At 45.3% G+C, this 21,650-nt stretch overlaps 1 protein-coding gene across 1 annotated transcript in view; it reads left to right on the top strand.

Annotated features, from left to right (window-relative positions):
• LOC109872521 (cotranscriptional regulator FAM172A homolog) overlaps positions 1–21,650 on the top strand; it is a 363,856-nt gene that overhangs the window by 48,180 nt on the left and 294,026 nt on the right. Inside the window, exons 5-6 of the mRNA XM_031817675.1 lie at positions 6,628–6,693; positions 8,156–8,347. Of these exons, the coding sequence (XP_031673535.1) occupies positions 6,628–6,693; positions 8,156–8,347 (258 nt within the window). The remainder of the gene's footprint in view (positions 1–6,627; positions 6,694–8,155; positions 8,348–21,650) is intronic.

The raw sequence follows: 21,650 nt of genomic DNA, 5'->3' as shown, positions 1-21,650 counted from the left end.
CGGACTAAATACCTTTTTTGCCCGCTTTGAGGACAATACAGTGCCACTGACACGGCCCGCAACCAAAACATGCGGACTCTCCTTCACTGCAGCCGACGTGAGTAAAACATTTAAACGTTTACCCTCGCAGGGCTGCAGGCCCAGGCGGCATCCGCAGCCGCACCCTCAGAGCATGCGCAGACCAGCTGGCTGGTGTGTTTACGTACATATTCAATCAATCCGTATCCCAGTCTGCTGTTCCCACATGCTTCAAGAGGGCCACCATTGTTCCTGTTCCCAAGAAAGCTAAGGTAACTGAGCTAAACAACTACCGCCCCGTAGCACTCACTTTCGTCATCATGAAGTGCTTTGAGAGACTAGTCAAGGACCATATCACCTCCACCCTACCTGACACCCTAGACCCACTCCAATTTGCTTACCGCCCAAATAGGTCCACAGACGATGCATTCTCAACCACACTGCACACTGCCCTAACCCATCTGGACAAGAGGAATACCTACAGTGGGGCAAAAAAGTATTTAGTCAGCCACCAATTGTGCAAGTTCTCCCACTTAAAAAGATGAGAGGCCTGTAATTTTCATCATAGGTACACTTCAACTATGACAGACAAAATGAGAAAAAAATCCAGAAAATCACATTGTAGGAGTTTTAATTATTATTTGCAAATTATGGTGGAAAATAAGTATTTGGTCACCTACAAACAAGCAAGATTTCTGGCTCTCACAGACTTCCTGACGGGCCACCCCCAGGTGGTGAGGGTAGGTAACAACATCTCCACCCCGCTGATGCTCAACACTGGGGCCCCACAAGGGTGCGTTCTGAGCCCTCCCCTGTACTCCCTGTTCACCCACGACTGCGTGGCCATGCACACCTCCAACTCAATCATCAAGTTTGCGGAAGACACTACAGTGGTAGGCTTGATTACCAACAACGACGAGACGGCCTACAGGGAGGAGGTGAGGGCCCTCGGAGTGTGGTGTCAGGAAAATAACCTCACACTCAACGTCAAAAAAACAAAGGAGATGGTTGTGGACTTCAGGAAACAGCAGAGGAAGCACCCCCCTATCCACATCGATGGGACAGTAGTGGAGAGGGTAGTAAGTTTTAAGTTCCTCGGTGTACACATCACAGACAAACGGAATTGGTCCACCCACACAGACAGCATCGTGAAGAAGGCGCAGCAGCGCCTCTTCAACCTCAGGAGGCTGAAGAAATTCGGCTTGTCACCAAAAGCACTCACAAACTTCTACAGATGCACAATCGAGAGCATCCTGTCGGGCTGTATCACCGCCTGGTACGGCAACTGCTCCGCCCACAACCGTAAGGCTCTCCAGAGGGTAGTGAGGTCTGCACAACGCATCACCGGGGGCAAACTACCTGCCCTCCAGGACACCTACACCACCCGATGTCACAGGAAGGCCGTAAAGATCATCAAGAACAACAACCACCCGAGCCACTGCCTGTTCACCCCGCTATCATCCAGAAGGCGAGGTCAGTACAGGTGCATCAAAGCAGGGACCGAGAGACTGTTAAACAGCCACCACTAACATTGAGTGGCTGCTGCCAACACACTGACTCAACTCCAGCCACTTTAATAATGGGAATTGATGGGATTTGATGTAAAATATATCACTAGTCACTTTAAACAATGCTACTTAATATAATTTTTATATACCCTACATTATTCATCTCATATATATATGTATATACTGTACTCTATATCATCTACTGCATCTTTATGTAATACATGTATCACTAGCCACTTTAAACTATGCCACTTTGTTTAGATACCCTACATTACTCATCTCATATGTATATACTGTACTCGATACCATACTGCATCTTGCCTATGTCGTTCTGTACCATCACTCATTCACATATCTTTATGTACATATTCTTTATCCTTTTACTCTTGTGTGTGTATAAGGTAGTAGTTTTGGAATTGTTAGGTTAGATTACTCGTTGGTTATTACTGCATTGTCGGAACTAGAAGCACAACGATTTCGCTACACTCGCATTAACATCTGCTAACCATGTGTATGTGACAAATAAATGTGATTTGATTAGATTTTTTGATATGTATCTGTCTGGGCCTGGAATGATACTGATCTCAGAGCTGTGCTTCCTCATCTGACTACAATCAGCACGCCTCTTTATCCTGACCCTAGGCCTGTCTGTCAACCTGATCAAAGAACTGTGGCTGACACAACAGCACATATTCACTATGCTTCATACATGCTAAAGCCTACATATTCGTACACACGCACACATATAGGTTCATTCTCCCAGTCCTCTTCCCCCACCTCTGTCACCCTTCTCTTTTTCCATATCAGATAGTTCCCTGGCCACCTGAGGTGCTGAACATATAATGTAGCACAAATGACATTTCCTGCAGGGCTTATTGATATCATTAAACACCTGCATTTTGAGCCCCGTGATCCTTTCAGTCTTCATCAGGGAGTCTGACATTTCAGTTAATTAGCTGACTCGGGCCTATATCTCTTAAAGCATTCCCCACCCAGCAGATCATCTCATTTGGTTTGTCCGCCGGCCTGTGATTGGCTACTCCCTCCTAATCATGGCATCATCTGTCCATAATGTGATTCTTTAGACATATAATCAGGTTAGCAATGAGTTTCCAGAGCATTTGGTTATCATGACTGGTATAAGCCTTTTCCCTCTGACTTTGGTTAGAGGAGACTGTGGGCTTTGAATACAGAAGCTCAGGTATTTGTAGTAGGGGTTGGAACCCCGCCAAAAAATGTTGATAATTTACATTTTTATCAGAATCATTATTGTTTTCATTCCTTTCCACTGTTCTGACCAGCAAAATAAAGTTCTGAACCGTTTTTTAAAATGTATCTGGCCGTTAAATGACTTCAGCAATCGGTGCGGATAGAGCTGCTTGCTATGGAACAGGCAGGCTGTTTAGAGTATAGGGCACAATATTCAACTGAAATTTTGAAGATGGGCAGAGAAGGTGGCGGACGAGGCTTGAAGCGCTGGGCATCTTGTTATGACATGTATTATCTGAATTAGGTCCACAGAATTATACCTACGGAGGAGCGTCTTCTATGAAGGAACTTTGAATGTCCTTGAACTTCAGAGTGGGTTTTGCGTTGGACCAGCTAGTAATAACCTGTGTGCAGAGCGGCACCAGAATTCAAATATAAACACATCTTACTTCTTGTTAATAAATCCAATGAAACGGGATCACTATAGTATACTTTGCTTAAACGTTAGACAGTTACCATGGTTACTCCATGCTATCAGTCTGAAAGAAGTAGCTGTTAAAAAGACACAATAGTCTCTACAAGTCAGAATGTTGAATAAATTGATATTTGAGGTTACTTTACCGGTTGTCTTTGTGGAGGATGTGGAGATAAGTGATCCACAGGAAAGTGTTGTTTCCCCGACTTTTCATGGCGCCGGTAGGTTCTGTCAGTCTCGTGCTCGTGATGCACAATATGTAAACAATAGCCGAACGTAACCAAACGTAGTAAACGGAAGCGCGTTCTCTCGCAGTCAGCTGGAAGTATTTGCCGTTCGGTCTGTGGTTCCATTAGGTTCGGCCATATTGTGCAGGTGTTTGTCACGGGCAAATTGCATAAGTATTGAAAATTAAAACCTTAAGTACAATCCAATATACAGACCAGCGTACTGAAAGTTGTGGTAATAATGCTGCTCTGTGGATTTAAAAAGCAAAAAAAATGTAACAGTAGAAGGACAAACCACACAGAAAATTGGTAGAGTAAGTTTAGTAGACTATGCTTCAGAGGGGGAGGGGCAGGTTGCCTACACATGTACTGCCAAAGATTTTCAGCTTTACATTTTGAGGGCTTTGCAAAGGTGTCTTGTTGTGTTTTTTGTTGGACTGGAAAAAAATGCCCTGGATGTAAAATGCCGTTTTTAACCGCTTCCCGTGCTTTTAAAATAACGGTTCTGTTCCGGAATAGTATAGATCACTTTCATTCCTGATTCTGATTCTGTTACTCGAAAAAACGTCATTATTTTCCAGTTCTGTTCCATGAACCAGTTCCAACCCCTGCTCTGTATGTTGTGTAGTATTATATCCCTTGACTATCCCAGACCCAGTCCATGCTGTCATAGACTGGTGCCGGGTCCCAGATCGGTTTGTGCTGTCATGTTTTGCATGGTAAGGAGTTGACATGGTAGCACAAACAGATCTGGGACCCGGCTAATAGACTGGTAGTTTTTGGTGTATGAACCAGGTGTTGTTTTAGTAGTTTGTACTGATGGAGCATTCAGGCTTTCTAACCAGGTTGAAATATATGGACAGTGTGAGGGCCCAATCTCTCTGACTGCGTGTTTGTGTGTGTGCATGCATGCGTGTTTATGTCATCAAGCCAAGGGCTTGGACACGCTCTGCCTACATGGTGCCCCCCTCCCTGAACCTGGTTTCCTGTGGGTCTAGCTGGCTCTAAAGCGTCTAGCTAAAGCTAACATAAATACAGAGGGGCCTAGCTTTGGACCTTCCAGCGGTCCCTGTGGTCACAGCAGACACGTCCCCGTCTGACGCCACAGACCTCAGCCACACCACACCACTCACCCCTGTTCTCGTCTGACCGGGTGGGCCACTACACCACAGCACCGCCATGCCATTCCATGCCAGGCTGGGCACGTTTATTAAATACCCCCAGTAATACCCCAGTAATTACCCCAATACCTCCAACCCTTGATTCTTACAGCTGAGGTCATTATCTTCCACTACAAACATGCCCAAACACAACAGACAGAAAGTCTCCTCCGCTCTCATCCTTCTCTCATCCACTTCCCACAAAAACAACGTCTCCACAAAAACACTTGTGTTTTCAGCTGCCGAGAAGCAAGAAAAAAAAAAGAAAAGAAAAAGGAAAGAGTTGTTGATGTCATTGAACCATGTAACCGTTGGCTGGGGGTTAAGTTTACACTGTGTACAAGTTCCTTAGTGCTGTGGCTGGGTGGGATAAACATACCTTACATCAACACTGTAACCATACACTCCCTTGGCTTCCATTCCCCCACATCGGGACTGCACTGAGCTTGAAGAGCACAGCACAGCATGGCCAACTCCAGACACTTTAAATTATCTCACACATACAGTTTTGCCTGCCTAGTGGCCTAATAGTACCGCCTGCCTGTCTAGCGGCCTAATAGTATTGCCTGTCTAGGGGCCTAATAGTGACTTCATGTCTAGGTGCCTAATAGTACTTCCTGTCTAGGGGCCTAATAGTACTGCCTGTCTAGGGGCCTAATAGTGACTTCCTGCCTAGGGGCCTAATAGTACTTCCTGTCTAGGGGCCTAATAGTACTGCCTGTCTGTCTAGGGGCCTAATCGTACTGCCTGCCTGTCTAGGGCCCTAATAGTACTTCCTGTCTAGGGGCCTAATAGTACTTCCTGTCTAGGGCCTAATAGTACTTCCTGTCTTGGGGCCTAATAGTACTTCCTGCCTAGGGGCCTAATAGTACTTCCTGTCTAGGGGCCTAATAGTACTGCCTGTCTATCTAGGGGCCTAATCGTACTGCCTGCCTGTCTAGGGCCCTAATAGTACTTCCTGTCTAGGGGCCTAATAGTACTTCCTGTCTAGGGCCTAATAGTACTTCCTGTCTTGGGGCCTAATAGGATCTCCTGTCTAGGGGCCTAATAGTACTGCCTGTCTGTCTAGGGGCCTAATAGTACTGCCTGTCTGTCTTGGGGCCTAATAGTACTGCCTGCCTGTCTGTCTAGTGGCCTAATAGTACTGTCTGTCTAGTGACCTAATAGTTCTTCCTGTCTAGGGGCCTAATAGCACTGCCTGCCTGTCTGTCCAGGGGCCTAATAGTACTGCCTGCCTTTCTAGGGGCCTAATAGTACTGCCTGCCTGTTTAGGGGCCTAATAGTACTATCCTGCCTGTCTAGGGGCCTAATAGTACTCCCTGCCTGTCAAGGGGCCTAATAGTACTGCCTGTCTGTCCAGGGGCCTAGTAGTACTGCCTGTCTCTCTAGGGGCCTAATAGCACTGCCTGCCTGTTTAGGGGCCTAATAGTACTGCCTGTCTGTCTAGAGGCCTAGTAGTACTGCCTGTCTGTCTGTCTTGCAGCCTAGTTGTACTGCCTGTCTAGGGGCCTAATAGTTCTTCCTGCCTGTCTAGGGGCCTAGTAGTACTGCCTGTCTGTCTAGGGGCCTAATAGCACTGCCTGCCTGTCCAGGGGCCTAGTAGTACTGCCTGTCTCTCTAGGGGCCTAATAGCACTGCCTGCCTGTTTAGGGGCCTAATAGTACTGCCTGTCTGTCTAGAGGCCTAGTAGTACTGCCTGTCTGTCTAGGGGCCTGATAGCACTGCTTGTCTGTCTAGGGGCCTAAGAGTACTGCCTGCCCGTCTAGGGGCCTAATAGTACTGCCTGCCCGTCTAGGGGCCTAATAGTACTGCCTGCCTGTCTAGGGGCCTAATTGATATACACTGTATATATGAACAAAACCAAAGTCCATTATTCTTTTTCATAGGCTGCATACTGTTCTTCATTGTTGTTTTGCTGTACAGGGATTTGTAACTGACATCAACATGAGACGTAATTTACACCGTATCATTGGTGTGTTTGCAGCCTTGTTAGTTGCAAATAAAGATGTCTGTTTTTGTTTGTCTTTCAGATCGTTACACAGTATGTTTATGAACTGTTGGAGAAGAAGTGCAATATGACAAAAGTAATCTTGCCAGTAAGTATCACAAGGGGAAAACGACACATTTAATTCATGCCCTTGAAGATTAATGGGAAAATGGACCTAAATGCTCCGGCTTCTGACAATGATTATGATATTAAGTGTCCCATGAAAACCAGGATTGGAGAGCTTTTCCAGCTCTCTCTCTCTCTGTACAAATTAACTGACACACCATCTCAGAGACTGAAAGCTGTTGCTTAATCTGTTTTGGATTCAAATGCACTCAAGGGGACTTTATTTGCTGTCAGGAGTGTATTCTAGTGTACTCTAGTGTATTCTTGCTCTGTGTGTCTGCTCATCCCAACATTCAACACATGCTTGAATAGTCTGTTGCCTTTCTTCCCCCCCCCCCCCCTTTTCTCCCCAATTTCATTGTATCCAGTTGTTAGTAGTTACTTTCTTGTCTCATCACTACAATTCCCGTACGGACTCGGGAGAGGCGAAGGTTGAGAGCCATGCGTCCTCCAAAACATAACCCAACCAAGCCTCACTGCTTCTTAACACAGCACGCATCCAACCCGGAAGCCAGCAGCACCAATGTGTCGGAGGAAACACGTACACCTGGCGACCTGGTCAGCGTGCACTGCGCCCGGCCCGCCACAGGAGTCGCTAGTGCGCAATGAGACAAGGACATCCCTGCCGGCCAAACCCTCCCTAATCCGGACGACGCTAGGCCAATTGTGCTCCACCCATTGGGTCTCCCGGTCACGGCCGGCTGCGACAGAGACTGAGCTCGAACCCAGAGTCTCCGGTGGCACAGCTAGCACTGCGATGCAGTGCCTTAGGCCCTATTGCCTTTCTTTTGAAGGAAAATGGGTTTGTCCTTTTCATTTTTAGCTTGGACAATTTTTCTAGCTCTATAGCTAGTGGATTTTTTGGACCTGTGTTGTCCTGGCGCAGGGAGTAACAATATCGATAAATCACCAAGGTAACCCAGGAGCCAGTTTCATTACACACTTTTCAACTTGTATCTTCTTGCCCTATTATCTCTCTATTCCCATGGAAAATTGCTCTGTTCTTGTGTGTGTGGTAGTGGTGGGTCTGTCCACCTGCGTCGAGTTGAACTTGTGACCACAGATTTTAAACAGATTAACCAGGGCCAAGTATAGAAGGAGGGAACGAGAGAAAAAAGGAGAAGAAAAGCTGAGGTCTGTACCCCTCACTTTTCTTTGTCTCCTTGGATTAAGTTCCTGCAGCTGCCACCCATGGTTTTTATGGACAGTGTGTGTCTCCTTAGAGATGCCTCTGGCATACTGGGGACCACATGCATCCAAGGGGTGGAGGGCAGTCAAGGACACACACATTTTTGAAGGACTTATTTGTTACTATGGAGTATGTCAGACTATAATAAAACAGTGCGAACAGGGCAAGGCTGTACTTAAAAAAAACATGTTTCATATATTAGTTTTATATTACACTTATATTACAATGAAACGACGATACTGTGTGGTGTAACTAGGTGGATGTGACAGAGGAGGAGCCCAGGAGTTTCATCTACCTGAGTGCTGATGCCATGTCCAACCCTGCCAAGCTGCTGGTGCTCATCCAGGGGGGCGGGGTGGTCCGGGCCGGCCAGTGGGCACGACGCCTCATCATCAACCAAGACCTGGACTCAGGGACACAGATCCCCTTCATCACCCGCGCCAAGGAGGTAGGGACCCCACACCGCCCGGGGGCTACCCAGCCAGGGTTAGAGGGGTGTGAGGGTGGCAGGGTGGTTGGGGTTACCATGGGATGGCTCTGCAGGTTCTGTTTATGTATGATAGCCTGGTTGGTTAGGGTTGTGTTAGGGCTTTGTTACCTATGGTAACCTGGTTGGTTAGGGTTGTGTTAGGGCGTTGTTACCTATGGTAACCTGGTTGTGTTAGGGTGTTGTTACCTATGGTAACCTGGTTGGTTAGGGTTGTGTTAGGGCGTTGTTACCTATGGTAACCTGGTTGTGTTAGGGTGTTGTTACCTATGGTAACCTGGTTGGTTAGGGTTGTGTTAGGGCGTTGTTACCTATGGTAACCTGGTTGTGTTAGGGTGTTGTTACCTATGGTAACCTGGTTGGTTAGGGTTGTGTTAGGGCGTTGTTACCTATGGTAACCTGGTTGTGTTAAGGTGTTGTTACCTATGGTAACCTGGTTGTGTTAGGGTGTTGTTACCTATGGTAACCTGGTTGGTTAGGGTTGTGTTAGGGCGTTGTTACCTATGGTAACCTGGTTGTGTTAGGGTGTTGTTACCTATGGTAACCTGGTTGGTTAGGGTTGTGTTAGGGCGTTGTTACCTATGGTAACCTGGTTGTGTTAGGGTGTTGTTACCTATGGTAACCTGGTTGGTTAGGGTTGTGTTAGGGCGTTGTTACCTATGGTAACCTGGTTGTGTTAAGGTGTTGTTACCTATGGTAACCTGGTTGGTTAGGGTTGTGTTAGGGCGTTGTTACCTATGGTAACCTGGTTGTGTTAGGGTGTTGTTACCTATGGTAACCTGGTTGGTTAGGGTTGTGTTAGGGCGTTGTTACCTATGGTAACCTGGTTGTGTTAGGATGTTGTTACCTATGGTAACCTGGTTGTGTTAGGGTTGTGTTAGGGCGTTGTTACCTATGGTAACCTGGTTGTGTTAGGGCGTTGTTACCTATGGTAACCTGGTTGGTTAGGACGTTGTTACCTATGGTAACCTGGTTGGTTAGGGTTGTGTTAGGGCGTTGTTACCTATGGTAACCTGGTTGGTTAGGGTTGTGTTAGGACGTTGTTACCTATGGTGACCTGGTTGTGTTAGGGCGTTGTTACCTATGGTAACCTGGATGTGTTAGGGCGTTGTTACCTATGGTAACCTGGTTGGTTAGGGTTGTGTTAGGGCGTTGTTACCTATGGTGACCTGGTTGTGTTAGGGCGTTGTTACCTATGGTAACCTGGTTGTGTTAGGGTGTTGTTACCTATTGTAACCTGGTTGGTTAGGGTTGTGTTAGGGCGTTGTTACCTATGGTAACCTGGTTGTGTTAGGGCGTTGTTACCTATGGTAACCTGGTTGTGTTAGGGCGTTGTTACCTATGGTAACCTGGATGTGTTAGGGCTTTGTTACCTATGGTAACCTGGTTGGTTAGGGTTGTGTTAGGGCGTTGTTACCTATGGTAAGCTGGTTGTGTTAGGGCGTTGTTACCTATGGTAACCTGGTTGGTTAGGGTTGTGTTAGGGCGTTGTTACCTATGGTAACCTGGTTGTGTTAGGGTGTTGTTACCTATGGTAACCTGGTTGGTTAGGGTTGTGTTAGGGCGTTGTTACCTCTGGTAACCTGGTTGTGTTAGGGTGTTGTTACCTATGGTAACCTGGTTGTGTTAGGGTTGTGTTAGGGTGTCGTTACCTATGGTAACCTGGTTGGTTAGGGTTGTGTTATGGTGTTGTTACCTATGGTAACCTGGTTGTGTTAGGGTGTTGTTACCTATGGTAACCTGGTTGGTTAGGGTTGTGTTAGGGTGTTGTTACCTATGGTAACCTGGTTGGTTAGGGTTGTGTTTGGGTGTTGTTACCTATGGTAACCTGATTGGTTAGGGTTGTGTTTGGGTGTTGTTACCTATGGTAACCTGGTTGGTTAGGGTTGTGTTTGGGTGTTGTTACCTATGGTAACCTGGTTGGTTAGGGTTGTGTTAGGGTGTTGTTACCTATGGTAACCTGGTTGGTTAGGGTTGTGTTAGGGTTTTGTTACCTATGGGAACCTGGTTGGTTAGGGTTGTGTTTGGGTGTTGTTACCTATGGTAACCTGGTTGGTTAGGGTTGTGTTTGGGTGTTGTTACCTATGGTAACCTGGTTGGTTAGGGTTGTGTTAGGGTGTTGTTACCTATGGTAACCTGGTTGGTTAGGGTTGTGTTAGGGTGTTTTTACTTATGGTAACCTGATTGGTTAGGGTTGTGTTAGGGTTTTGTTACCTATGGTAACCTGATTGGTTAGGGTTGTGTTAGGGTGTTGTTACCTATGGTAACCTGGTTGGTTAGGGTTGTGTTAGGGTGTTGTTACCTATGGTAACCTGGTTGGTTAGGGTTGTGTTAGGGTGTTGTTACCTATGGTAACCTGGTTGGTTAGGGTTGTGTTAGGGTGTTGTTACCTATGGTAACCTGGTTGGTTAGGGTTGTGTTAGGGTGTTGTTACCTATGGTAACCTGATTGGTTAGGGTTGTGTTAGGGTGTTGTTACTTATGGTAACCTGATTGGTTAGGGTTGTGTTAGGGTTTTGTTACCTATGGTAACCTGATTGTTTACGGTTGTGTTAGGGTGTTGTTACCTATGGTAACCTGGTTGGTTAGGGTTGTGTTAGGGTGTTGTTACCTATGGTAACCTGATTGGTTAGGGTTGTGTTAGGGTGTTGTTACCTATGGTAACCGGGTTGGTTAGGGTTGTGTTTGGGTGTTGTTACCTATGGTAACCTGATTGGTTAGGGTTGTTTTAGGGTGTTGTTACTTATGGTAACCTGGTTGTGTTAGGGTGTTGTTACCTATGGTAACCTGGTTGGTTAGGGTTGTGTTAGGGTGTTGTTACCTATGGTAACCTGATTGGTTAGGGTTGTTTTAGGGTGTTGTTACTTATGGTAACCTGGTTGGTTAGGGTTGCGTCAAAAAGCTGTCCTGTATTGTAGGTTGGCCGTGGCTTTTTAGAGGGGCAACATTTTACACATGGCATAGGCTGTGTTGTGGGTGCCTGTGTATGTGTGTGAGATTATAATTCTGTGTTGTATGTCTTTGTTGCTTTTTGATTTCTGTGAATATGTCAGCATTATAAAACTGTTATTGTAAGAAAATGTAGGCTTTTAACCTATTTCTGTGCATGCATCTCTTCTCTTCTGTCTCTCTCCTCTCTCTCCTGCTATGTCTTTCTCTCTATCTCCTCCCTTTCTCTCTCTTCTCTCCTCTCTCTGCTGTCTTTCTCTCCTCTCTCTGCTGTCTTTCTCTCCTCTCTCTCTCTCTCTCTCTCTCCTCTCTCTCTCCTCTCTCTCTCTCTCTCTCCTCTCTCTCTCTCTCTCTCTCTCTCTCTCTCTCTCTCTCTCTCTCTCTCTCTCTCTCAGATCTGGTTGGTTGTGCTTGTGTCTACAAAGTTGTCCTGTATTCTCTCTCGCCCCCTCTTTCTTGGAGATTCTTGCATTGCATTCCAGCTCTGCACCCTTCAGGAGTATGTTCCCCAGGGTTTTGGGATAGGGGGCAGGGTAGGGGCGGGGGTGGTGGAAGCAGTATGTTTTTGTTATGATATAAGGTATTGATAAAAGGCCTTTAGGAGTCAACCAGGTCTAAGTGGCTGGGGAAGCTTTCAGAACACCTCAACTCTCCTATTTCACTCACTTCTCTCTACAACAGAAGAGGTATCCTATTGTTTTGTTAGCTGTCTCCCCGATAAAGAAACCTGTTTTTGGCTGGCACATTCCTCCAAACACTCACATTCATAATGAGGAAACCCAGGTGGAGTTGCAGCGTTGGCTGTGATGCCAATGTGGTGTGAAGTGTAATTCAGAATCTCATTTCTTCTCCATGTACCCTTGTGTACGGCAGGTTTGTGTTTAGCGCGCCTGAAGCCCCACTCTCCACACTTATTTCTTGCCTTGTATCAGTGCTCATTTGTCAACCTGGCCTAGCCTACCTGCCTAATTTCATTGGGCCGCTGTTCAAATTGACTCTCTCTCTCTCTCTCTCTCTCTCTCTCTCTCTCTCTCTCTCTCTCTCTCTCTCTCTCTCTCTCTCTCTCCTTCTAAATGTCATAAAAACTTGCACGGCTGAGGCTGGCGGCTAAGTCCCTTTCCTGGCGCGACTGGAGCAGAAGTGTGTGTGTGTGTGTGTATGTCTGTTACAGTACAAATGGTTATTATTACATTTGCCGGGAGAGTTGCATTCCTCTGACGCAAATTGACAGGAGAGATATAGAGAAAGCTGTGTGTGTAGCCGTGTCCATTCATCATGGTAAAACAAGGAGCCGAATCCTTACGCCTTGACACATACCCATCATGGCATTTACAGGAAGTCTTTCCACTCTGAGCTGGAGGCCTAGTTACTAGTAGCCGCTGCTGTTGGACCCCCGGATGAAGACAGGCAGTTCTCTCTCCGACTGGCTGAGTGGTACAGCAGCTATCGCTAGACTTTACAAGGAGATGTTTATCTCAGTCTCTTCTGATCTCAGGTGGGCTGACGTATCACACAGACTGCAAGGAGATGAAGTAGAACCTCTTCACACTGCAATTTCATCCTTTCCTTTCCTCCTCCCCTCCACTCCCCTCTCATTTCCTCTCCTTCCTGTCTGGCCACTTGTCTGGAAGGCTGCTCTCCTTTGTTGGAGCTGTAGAGCCACAGAGTGCTGCTGTAGTGTGTACAGGATATTGAACAGCAGAGTGTGTACTGTCTGAGAAGAGCTAAGGCTAACATGTAGGTAGAACTCGTCTCGGGGCTTAGATGTTCTCCTCTCCTTGGGCGGCCATGACAGGGACAGAATGGTGTTAGGCTATAATAAACTGTTTTACTACTTTTATTTATTTAGCCTACAACGGAAATTCAGTGCAGATGTGCATGGCGGGAGAGAAATAATTCATTTCACTCCACTTAAAAATCCCCCCACCTCTGCCTGTGTTGCCCCCTTTGGCCTTTCCTATGTGCACTAGGAGATGCAGAGGATCTGGCCAGTCTGAGCCCTGCAGTCAACACTCTGATAGAGACAAAGGGAGGAGCCCTTAGCCATTCAACACACCACACACCACACACTGCCGTACCGCCGGCAGAGGGGGGAATTCACACCATGTACGTGTCAGAAGTTGAAAACCCACTCTTCATTCCTCTCCACCCTCCTTTGAAGACACATTTAGGCTCGGCCTCATTGTCCAATGGGATCTGTTCTGGCAGCCGGGGATTGTGGGAAAATGAACTGATTGAGCTGGTTAATCAGACCCCAGACGCCCTCCTCCCCCTGGCTAGGTGAAGCTGAGGGCAACCGGCCCTCTCCACCTTCCGTACTCAAAACACACTCATCTCTGTGACGCCAACCTATAGGCTATATCAGTAGCCCCAACCTATAGGCTATATCAGTAGCCCCAACCTATAGGCTATATCAGTAGTCACAACCTATAGGCTATATCAGTAGCCACAACCTATAGGCTATATCAGTAGCCCCAACCTATAGGCTATATCAGTAGCCCCAACCTATAGGCTATATCAGTAGCCACAGCCTATAGGCTATATCAGTAGCCTCAACCTATAGGCTATATCAGTAGCCCCAACCTATAGGCTATATCAGTAGTCACAACCTATAGGCTATATCAGTAGCCCCAACCTATAGGCTATATCTATAGTCACAACCTATAGGCTATATCAGTAGCCACAGTGATAACCACAGTAACTGTAGATTACACCATGATAATAAGTATGCTATATGCCTGTCTATGACAAGCTATCACGCTATCCCCAAAACAACTAAATAAGCAATGCCCAGACTGTATGGTGTCCAAAACCCTACACCTACTTGTTACAACTATACCTACCTATGTATGACTGCAGAGCAGGCTATGCCAGTGCCTTTGCAAATATATTTTATGCATGTGTACACTATGCAGTACACACACACACACACACACACACACACACACACACACACACACACACACACACACACACACACACACACACATGCTCCAGTCACACCACCCTCCCTCACACTCGGCACTGTTGTTGCAGGTGGTGTGGAAGTGGAGCTATATTCCTAAAGCCTGGCTGTAAAGTGACAGGCGATGGGAGCACACTCCAGCACAGGCAGAGTGGGGAGGGGAGAGGAGGGAGGTAATGTGCTGACAGCTCCACTGCAGGGAGAGGCCCTCTTAATGACAGCTTATTCCTTCATGATTTCAATTGTTGACAGTGGACAGGTCTGCTTGTTGCATCATGGCAGCTGTGTCATTACCTTCTGGCCCTGTCAAGGCTGCATTTTGACAATGGGAGGGAGAGTGAGAGGAAGGAATGAAGGAAGGAAAGATGACAACCGAGAGAATGAGAAAAATGGAATGAAAGAAAGAATAGGTTGGGTAGAAGGTGGGCCGGATGTGGGTAGTATGTGGGCAGGATGTGTTTATTGTGCTGGGTTCTAGTTACCTGGTATTGTGAGAGGATCCAGAAGATTGGTGCAGTGCACAAACACTGTTGTCATTCATGGATGAAGGGGATGGGACATGCAACAAGGTAATAGCACACACACGCATACCACTCTAAGCTTGCTGGTAGGCTACTTACAGTATGTAGGTCTCCCGTACAGACAGATGGATGGATGCAGTGTTTCTGCTGCAGTCATTTAACTGTGGCGCTGCGCCACTGCCCAAAAATATGAAACATTCAAAAATATTTCTGTCGAGGCACACTTTGAAGATGCTAGAAGAGTCCACATTTACTTTTCATCTGCAAACAAAACAAGTAATGAATAGAACAATCTGATAACCCCATAGTAGAATAGTTGACCTGTTTACCTAGACAGCTTGTTGTGTGTTCCATGCAAGATAAATATTACTCTCTAGGCGCTTTCAAGTTATGCGTGTCATACGGAGGGAAATCTGCATTCTGACAAGTAGTCAATGCACAAGAATTCTTGCAATTGCAGGGAAAACAGCAGTTTTAATGGCCTTTGTTAAAAAGAGGACGATCCCAGCTTTCCATTCCTACTTTATTTATCAACTCCTAAATATGTGCGAACTGCACCATTTTAAACCCTGCGTTTTTAGCAGCATCATGGTTAAGCATGTTAAGCTCCACAATTTGCTGTGAGTGCAAAGGGGAGAGTGGGACGAAATGTAACATAAGTCAATTGTAGCGTAACTTGGGGTAAAACGCCACCCTACCTCAAAATAAGTTTTAGGGAGTTACTTAAAGAATTGTGATGAAACAGATTACATTTTTATTTGAGTAGCAACCAGGGAAAGTGTTGGGGGTGAAAAGGGTGACATGAAGAGGTTTCTGTGAGAAGTAGAGGCAGGGGGAAAATACCCCGGGTGGTGGGTTACCCTAACAGGCAGACCTACATTATATTCACTGTGTTTATGCATGTTTTTTGGGACATACAATTTATCAATAGGATGCTAACTAGTTAAACGATTACATGTGGGAGCTACAGTACCTTCAGGATTAAATGTCATTTTTTCTCACTGGCCTACCCACAATACACCATAATCTCAAAGTGGAATTATGTTTATTTTTTTATTTTATTCATAAAAAATGAAAAGGTGAATCAATAAGTATTCAACCCCATTGTTATAGCGAACCTAAATACATTCAGGAATATTTGGTTTTTAACAATTCACCTAATAATCTCTCTCTCTCTCTCTCTCTCTCTCTCTCTCTCTCTCTCTATCTCTCTCTCTCTTGCCAAAGCAAGTGAAGGAGATAATAAACAAAAGTGAAATGAACAGTAAATATTACACTCACATAAGTTCCAAAAGAATAAAGACATTTCAAATGTCATATTATATCTATATAAAGTGTTGTAACGATGTGCAAATGTTTAAAGTACAAAAGGGAAAATAAATAAACATAAATATGGGTTGTATTTACAATGGGGTTTGTTCTTCACTGGTTGCCCTTTTCTTGTGGCAACAGGTCACACATCTTGCTGCTGTGATGCACACTGTGGTATTTCCCCAGTAGAAATGAGTTTATCAACATTTGGTTTGTTTTCTAGTTCTTTGTGAATCTGTGTAAGCTAAGGGAACTATTTGTGTAATTTAAGGGAACTATTTGTGTAATCTAAGGGAACTATAAGGCTATGCTGACTGAGTCTGTACATAGTCAAAGCTTTCCTTAAGTTTGGGTCAGTCACAGTGGTCAGGTATTCTGCCACGGTGTACTCTCTTTAGGGCCAAATAGCATTCTAGTTTTTTCTAACTTTTTTGTTAGTTCTTTCCAATGTGTCAAGTAATGATATTTTTCTCATGATTTGGTTGGGTCTAATTGTTTTGCTGTCCTGGGGTTCTGTGGGGTCTGTTTGTGTTTGTGAACAGAGCCGCAGGACCAGCTTGCTTAGGGGGCTCTTCTCCAGGTTCATCTCTCTGTAGGTGATGGCTTTGTTATGGAAGGTTTGGGAATTACTTCCTTTTAGGTGGTTGTAGAATTTAACGGCTCTTTTCTGGATTTTGATAATTAGTGGGTATCGGCCTAATTCTGCTCTGCATGCATTTGGTGTTCTACGTTGTACATATTTTTGCATAATTCTGCATGCATCGTCTCAATTTGGTGTTTGTCCCATTTTGTCAAGTCTTGGTTGGTGAGGGGACCCCAGACATCACAACCATAATGGGCAATGGGTTCTATAACTGATTCAGGTATTTTTTAGCCAGATCCTAATTGGTATGTCAAATTGTATGTTCCTTTTGATGGCATAGAAGGTCCTTCTTGCCTTGTCTCTCAGCTCGTTCACAGCTTTGTGGAAGTTACCTGTGGCGCTGATGTTTAGGCCGAGGTATGTATAGTTTTTTGTGTGCTCTTGGGCAATGGTGTCTAGATGGAATTTGTATTTGTGATCCTGGCAACTGGACCTTTTTTCTATCACCATTATTTTTGTCTGACTGAGATTTACTGTCAGGGCCCAGTTCTGGCAGAATCTGTGCATAAGATCTAGGTGCTGCTGTAGGCCTTCCTTGGTTGGTGATAGAAGCACCAGATCATCAGCAAACAGTAGACATTTGACTTCAGATTCTAGTAGGGTGAGGCTGGGTGCTGCAGACTGTTCTAGTGCCCTCACCAATTAGTTGATATATGTTGAAGAGGGTGGGGCTTAAGCTTCATCCCTGTCTCACCCCACGGCCCTGTGGAAAGAAATGTGTTTATTTTTTGCCAATGTTAACCGCCCACTTGTTGTTAGTGTACATGGATTTTATAATGTCATATGTTTTCCCCCCTAACACCAATTTCCATCTATTTGTATGCCAAACCCTCATGCCAAATTGAGTCCAAAACGTTTTTGAAGTCAACAAAACATGAGAAGACTGCCTTTGTTTTGGTTTGTTTGTTTTTCAATTAGGGTGTACAGGGGTATACGTGCTCTATCGTATGGTAATTAGGTAAAAGCCAATTTGACATTTGCTCAGTACATTGTTTTCACTTAGGAAATGTAAGAGTCTGCCGTTACTGATAATGCAGTGGTTTTTCCCAAGGCTGCTGTTGACAAATATCCCACGGTAGTTATTGGGGTCAAATTTGTCTCCACTTTTGTGGATTGGGGTGATCAGTCCTTGGTTCCAAATATAGGGGAAGATGCCAGAGCTACGGATGATGAGAGTTTAAGTATAGCCAATTGGAATTTGTGGTCTGTATATTTTATAATTTCATGTAGGATACCATCAGCACCACAGGCCTTTTTGGGTTGGAGGGTTTGTTTTTTATCCTGTAGTTCATTCAATGTTATTGGAGAATCCAGTGTATTCTGGTCGTCTTTAATAGTTGATTCTAAGATTTGTATTTAATCATGTTTTTGCTGTTTGTTCTTTGTTATAGGGCCAAACAGATTGGAGAAGTGGTTTACCCATACAGCACCATTTTGGATAGATAACTCTTTGTGTTGTTGTTTGTTTAGTGTTTACAATTGTCCCAGAAGTGGTTTGAGTCTATGGATTCTTCAATTACATTGAGCTGATTTCTGACATGCTGTTCCTTCTTTTTCCGTAGTGTATTTATGTATTGGTTTAGTGATTCACCGTAGTGAAGGTGTTGGCTCAGGTTTTCTGGGTCTTTATGCAGTTGGTTGAATAGGTTTCTCAATTTCTTTCTTAGGTTTTTGCATTCTTCATCAAACCATTGGTCATTGCTGTTAATTTTCTCAGTTTTTCTGATTGAAATATTTACATTTGATAGGGAAGCTGAGAGGTCAAGTATACTGTTTAGGTTTTCTACTGCCAATTTTACACCTTCACTATTACAGTGGGACGTTTTGTCCAGGAAGTGGTTCAAAAGGGATTGAATTTGTTGTTGCCTTATATTTGGTAAGTTTCCACACTACATTCCTTCCATCTATATAATTTCTTATTGTTGTTCGGTTCCTTTGGTTTTCATGCCTTATGATTGAGTATCGCTCTGTTCAAGTAGACTGTGATTTTGCTGTGATCTCATAGGGATGTCAGTGTGCTGACTGTGAACGCTCTGAGAGACTCTGGGTTGAGGTCAGTGATAAAGTAGCCAACAGTACTACTGCCAAGAGATGAGCTATAGGTGTACCTACCATAGGAGTCCCCTCGAAGCCTACCATTGACTATATACATACCCAGCGTGCGACAGAGCTGCTGGAGTTGTGACCCGTTTTTGTTGGTTATGTTGTCGTAGTGTGCCTGGGGGGTTATATGGAGAAGGGAATGCTGTCACCTCCAGGCAGGTGTTTGTCTCCCTGTGTGCTGACGGTGTGAAGTTATTGTCCTGTTTTGTCATTTAGGTCACCATAGACTAGTAGATGTCCCTGGCCCTGGAAATGATTGATTTCCCCCTCCAGGATGGAGAAGCTGTCTTCATTAAAGTATGGGGATTCTAGTGGGGGGGATATAGGTAGCACACAGGAGGACATGTTTCTCTGTTAAGATAATTTTATTTTGAATTTCTAGCTAAATGTCAAATGTTCTTGTTTTGATTATTTTAATAGTGTGAGTTAGGATTGCTCAATACCAAATTAGCATGTGTGTGTGTGTGTATCTCCCCCTCCTTCCAATCCATCTATTTTCCACATATTTGCTTTCTTTTTCTGTCTTGTTTGCTTTTGAATGTTTATTTGACCCCCCACCTCTAGCCCCCTGCCCCCCCCCCCTTCCTCCCTGAGGTGCCCCTCTCCCCCCTCTATCTCAACAACCCTTTTAAGTCAACCACACACACACACACACACACTATTGTACAGCTAACCTTGTGGGTGGAGACACAATTCAGTCCCATTCAAAATCTTATTTTCCCTGACCTGTACTCTTACCCTAACCTTAAATCTGACCCTAACCTTAACCCAAAACCCTAACCCCTAACCTAACCTTAGCTCCTAACCCTTAAACTAACCCCAGCTACTAACCCTAATTCTAACACTAATTCTAACCTTAACCCTAAACCCCCTAAAAATAGCATCTGACCTTGTGGGGACCAACAAAATGTCCCCAGTTGGTCAAATGTTTGTTCTTGTGGGGTCTTCTGGCCACACAAACAGTAAGAAAGAAAAAACCCCCAAAAAACCAGAGCAACTGCATTTCATAAAAATGTAGTATTTAATAAAAAATAAAATATATACCCAGAACCCCCCCTCCCTCCCTCCCTCCCTCCCTCCCTCCTTGTTCTTGTTAGTCAGTTAGGCTCGGCACTAGAGACTTGCTGGAAAAAAGAGTGGGTGTGGTGTTTTCAAAAGTGTGTGAAAAGCCTTAGGGTTTATATCTGCCCAGAATTTCAATGGGATGCTGAAAGGGGGCAGGGAAGCGGGGCTGAACTCAAACACAGGAATCTGGTTTCATTTCTGTCATGTTGCTCTTCTTCTTTTTTTTCTGGATTGATGTCTTTTTCAAAATCCGCTTCTCTCCTCCGTCATTTTTTGGTACTGCATTTCGCCAGGTCTCGTTCTCTCTGTCTCTGTCTCTCTGTCTCTCTCTCTGTCTCGTTCCCTCTGTCTCGTTCTCTCTGTCTCGTTCCCTCTGTCTCGTTCTCTCTGTCTCTGTCTCTCTGTCTCTCTCTCTGTCTCGTTCCCTCTGTCTCGTTCTCTCTGTCTCGTTCCCTCTGTCTCGTTCTCTCTGTCTCGTTCTCTCTGTCTCGTTCCCTCTGTCTCGTTCCCTCTGTCTCGTTCTCTCTGTCTCTGTCTCTCTCTGTCTCTTTCCCTCTGTCTCGTTCTCTCTGTCTCGTTCTCTCTGTCTCTGTCTCTCTCTGTCTCGTTCTCTCTGTCTCGTTCTCTCTGTCTCGTTCTCTCTGTCTCGTTCTCTCTGTCTCGTTCTCTCTGTCTCTGTCTCTCTCTGTCTCATTCTCTCTGTCTCGTTCTCTCTGTCTCGTTCTCTCTGTCTTGTTCTCTCTGTCTCGTTCTCTCTGTCTCGTTCTCTCGCTCTCTCGTTCTCTCTGTCTCGTTCTCTCTGTCTCGTTCTCTCTCTCTCGTTCTCTCTCTCTTGTTCTCTCTCTCTCTCGTTCTCTCTGTCTCTGTCTCTGTCTCGTTCTCTCTGTCTCGTTCTCTCTGTCTTGTTCTCTCTCTCTCGTTCTCTCTGTCTCGTTCTCTCTCTCTCTCGTTCTCTCTGTCTCTGTCTGTCTCGTTCTCTCTGTCTCGTTCTCTCTGTCTCTGTCTCTCTCTCTCGTTAGGTGTGTGTGTCTATAGGGGTTATCAAAGGTTTCTGGGGGTCTGGGAGGGTAGCATCAACAGATAGTGTGTGTGTGTAGGGGTCAGAGGATGGGCTGGTCTGAGCGGGTAATTGAGGCCCTGCATGGGACACACATCTCCAGGTGGAAGTGCAGCATTTCCTGCAGTTAAAATCAATACACTTGACACCTTCAAAGGCAGCGTAGTAGACTGGACTCCCGCGGGACGGCAGCTGTCAACAAAACCTAATAATTACTAGCCTGGGAAGAGCTCACCTGCAAAGGCCAAATAAAACATTGTTTTGTGGTCGTATTGCCTGTCTTAACAGTGCTGCTGTGAATCTCTCTCATCACAGGGTCCTCCCTCCCCTGATTCCTATGTTTCTGCATGAACAATGTAAAAACCTGTATTTGCATATTTTTAAGCATGTGTGTTTGAAGTTGGTTGTTTTTTCCCAGGCTTAGATGGCTGTGTGTGTGTGTGCGCTGTGTTTGTGTGCGCCGTGTGCGCCGTGTGTGTGTGTGTGTGTACTCCGTGTGTGTGTGTGCGTGCGCCGTGTGTATGTGCGCCGTGTGTGTTTCCCCCCAGCTCGGTATTGATTGTGGTCAAATTTTCTCTGAGCCTTTATTTACCAGTCAGAAAAGGATGGGGGGGAAGCAACACTTCCTGCCTTCCTGTCTTCTTCCTGTCG

This window comes from Oncorhynchus kisutch, linkage group LG3 (genome assembly GCF_002021735.2).
Source record: "Oncorhynchus kisutch isolate 150728-3 linkage group LG3, Okis_V2, whole genome shotgun sequence".
In the NCBI taxonomy this organism is placed as follows: domain Eukaryota; kingdom Metazoa; phylum Chordata; class Actinopteri; order Salmoniformes; family Salmonidae; genus Oncorhynchus; species Oncorhynchus kisutch.
The sequence above is the reverse complement of the archived record's forward strand: the minus strand, read 5'-3'. Positions and strand labels throughout refer to the sequence as shown.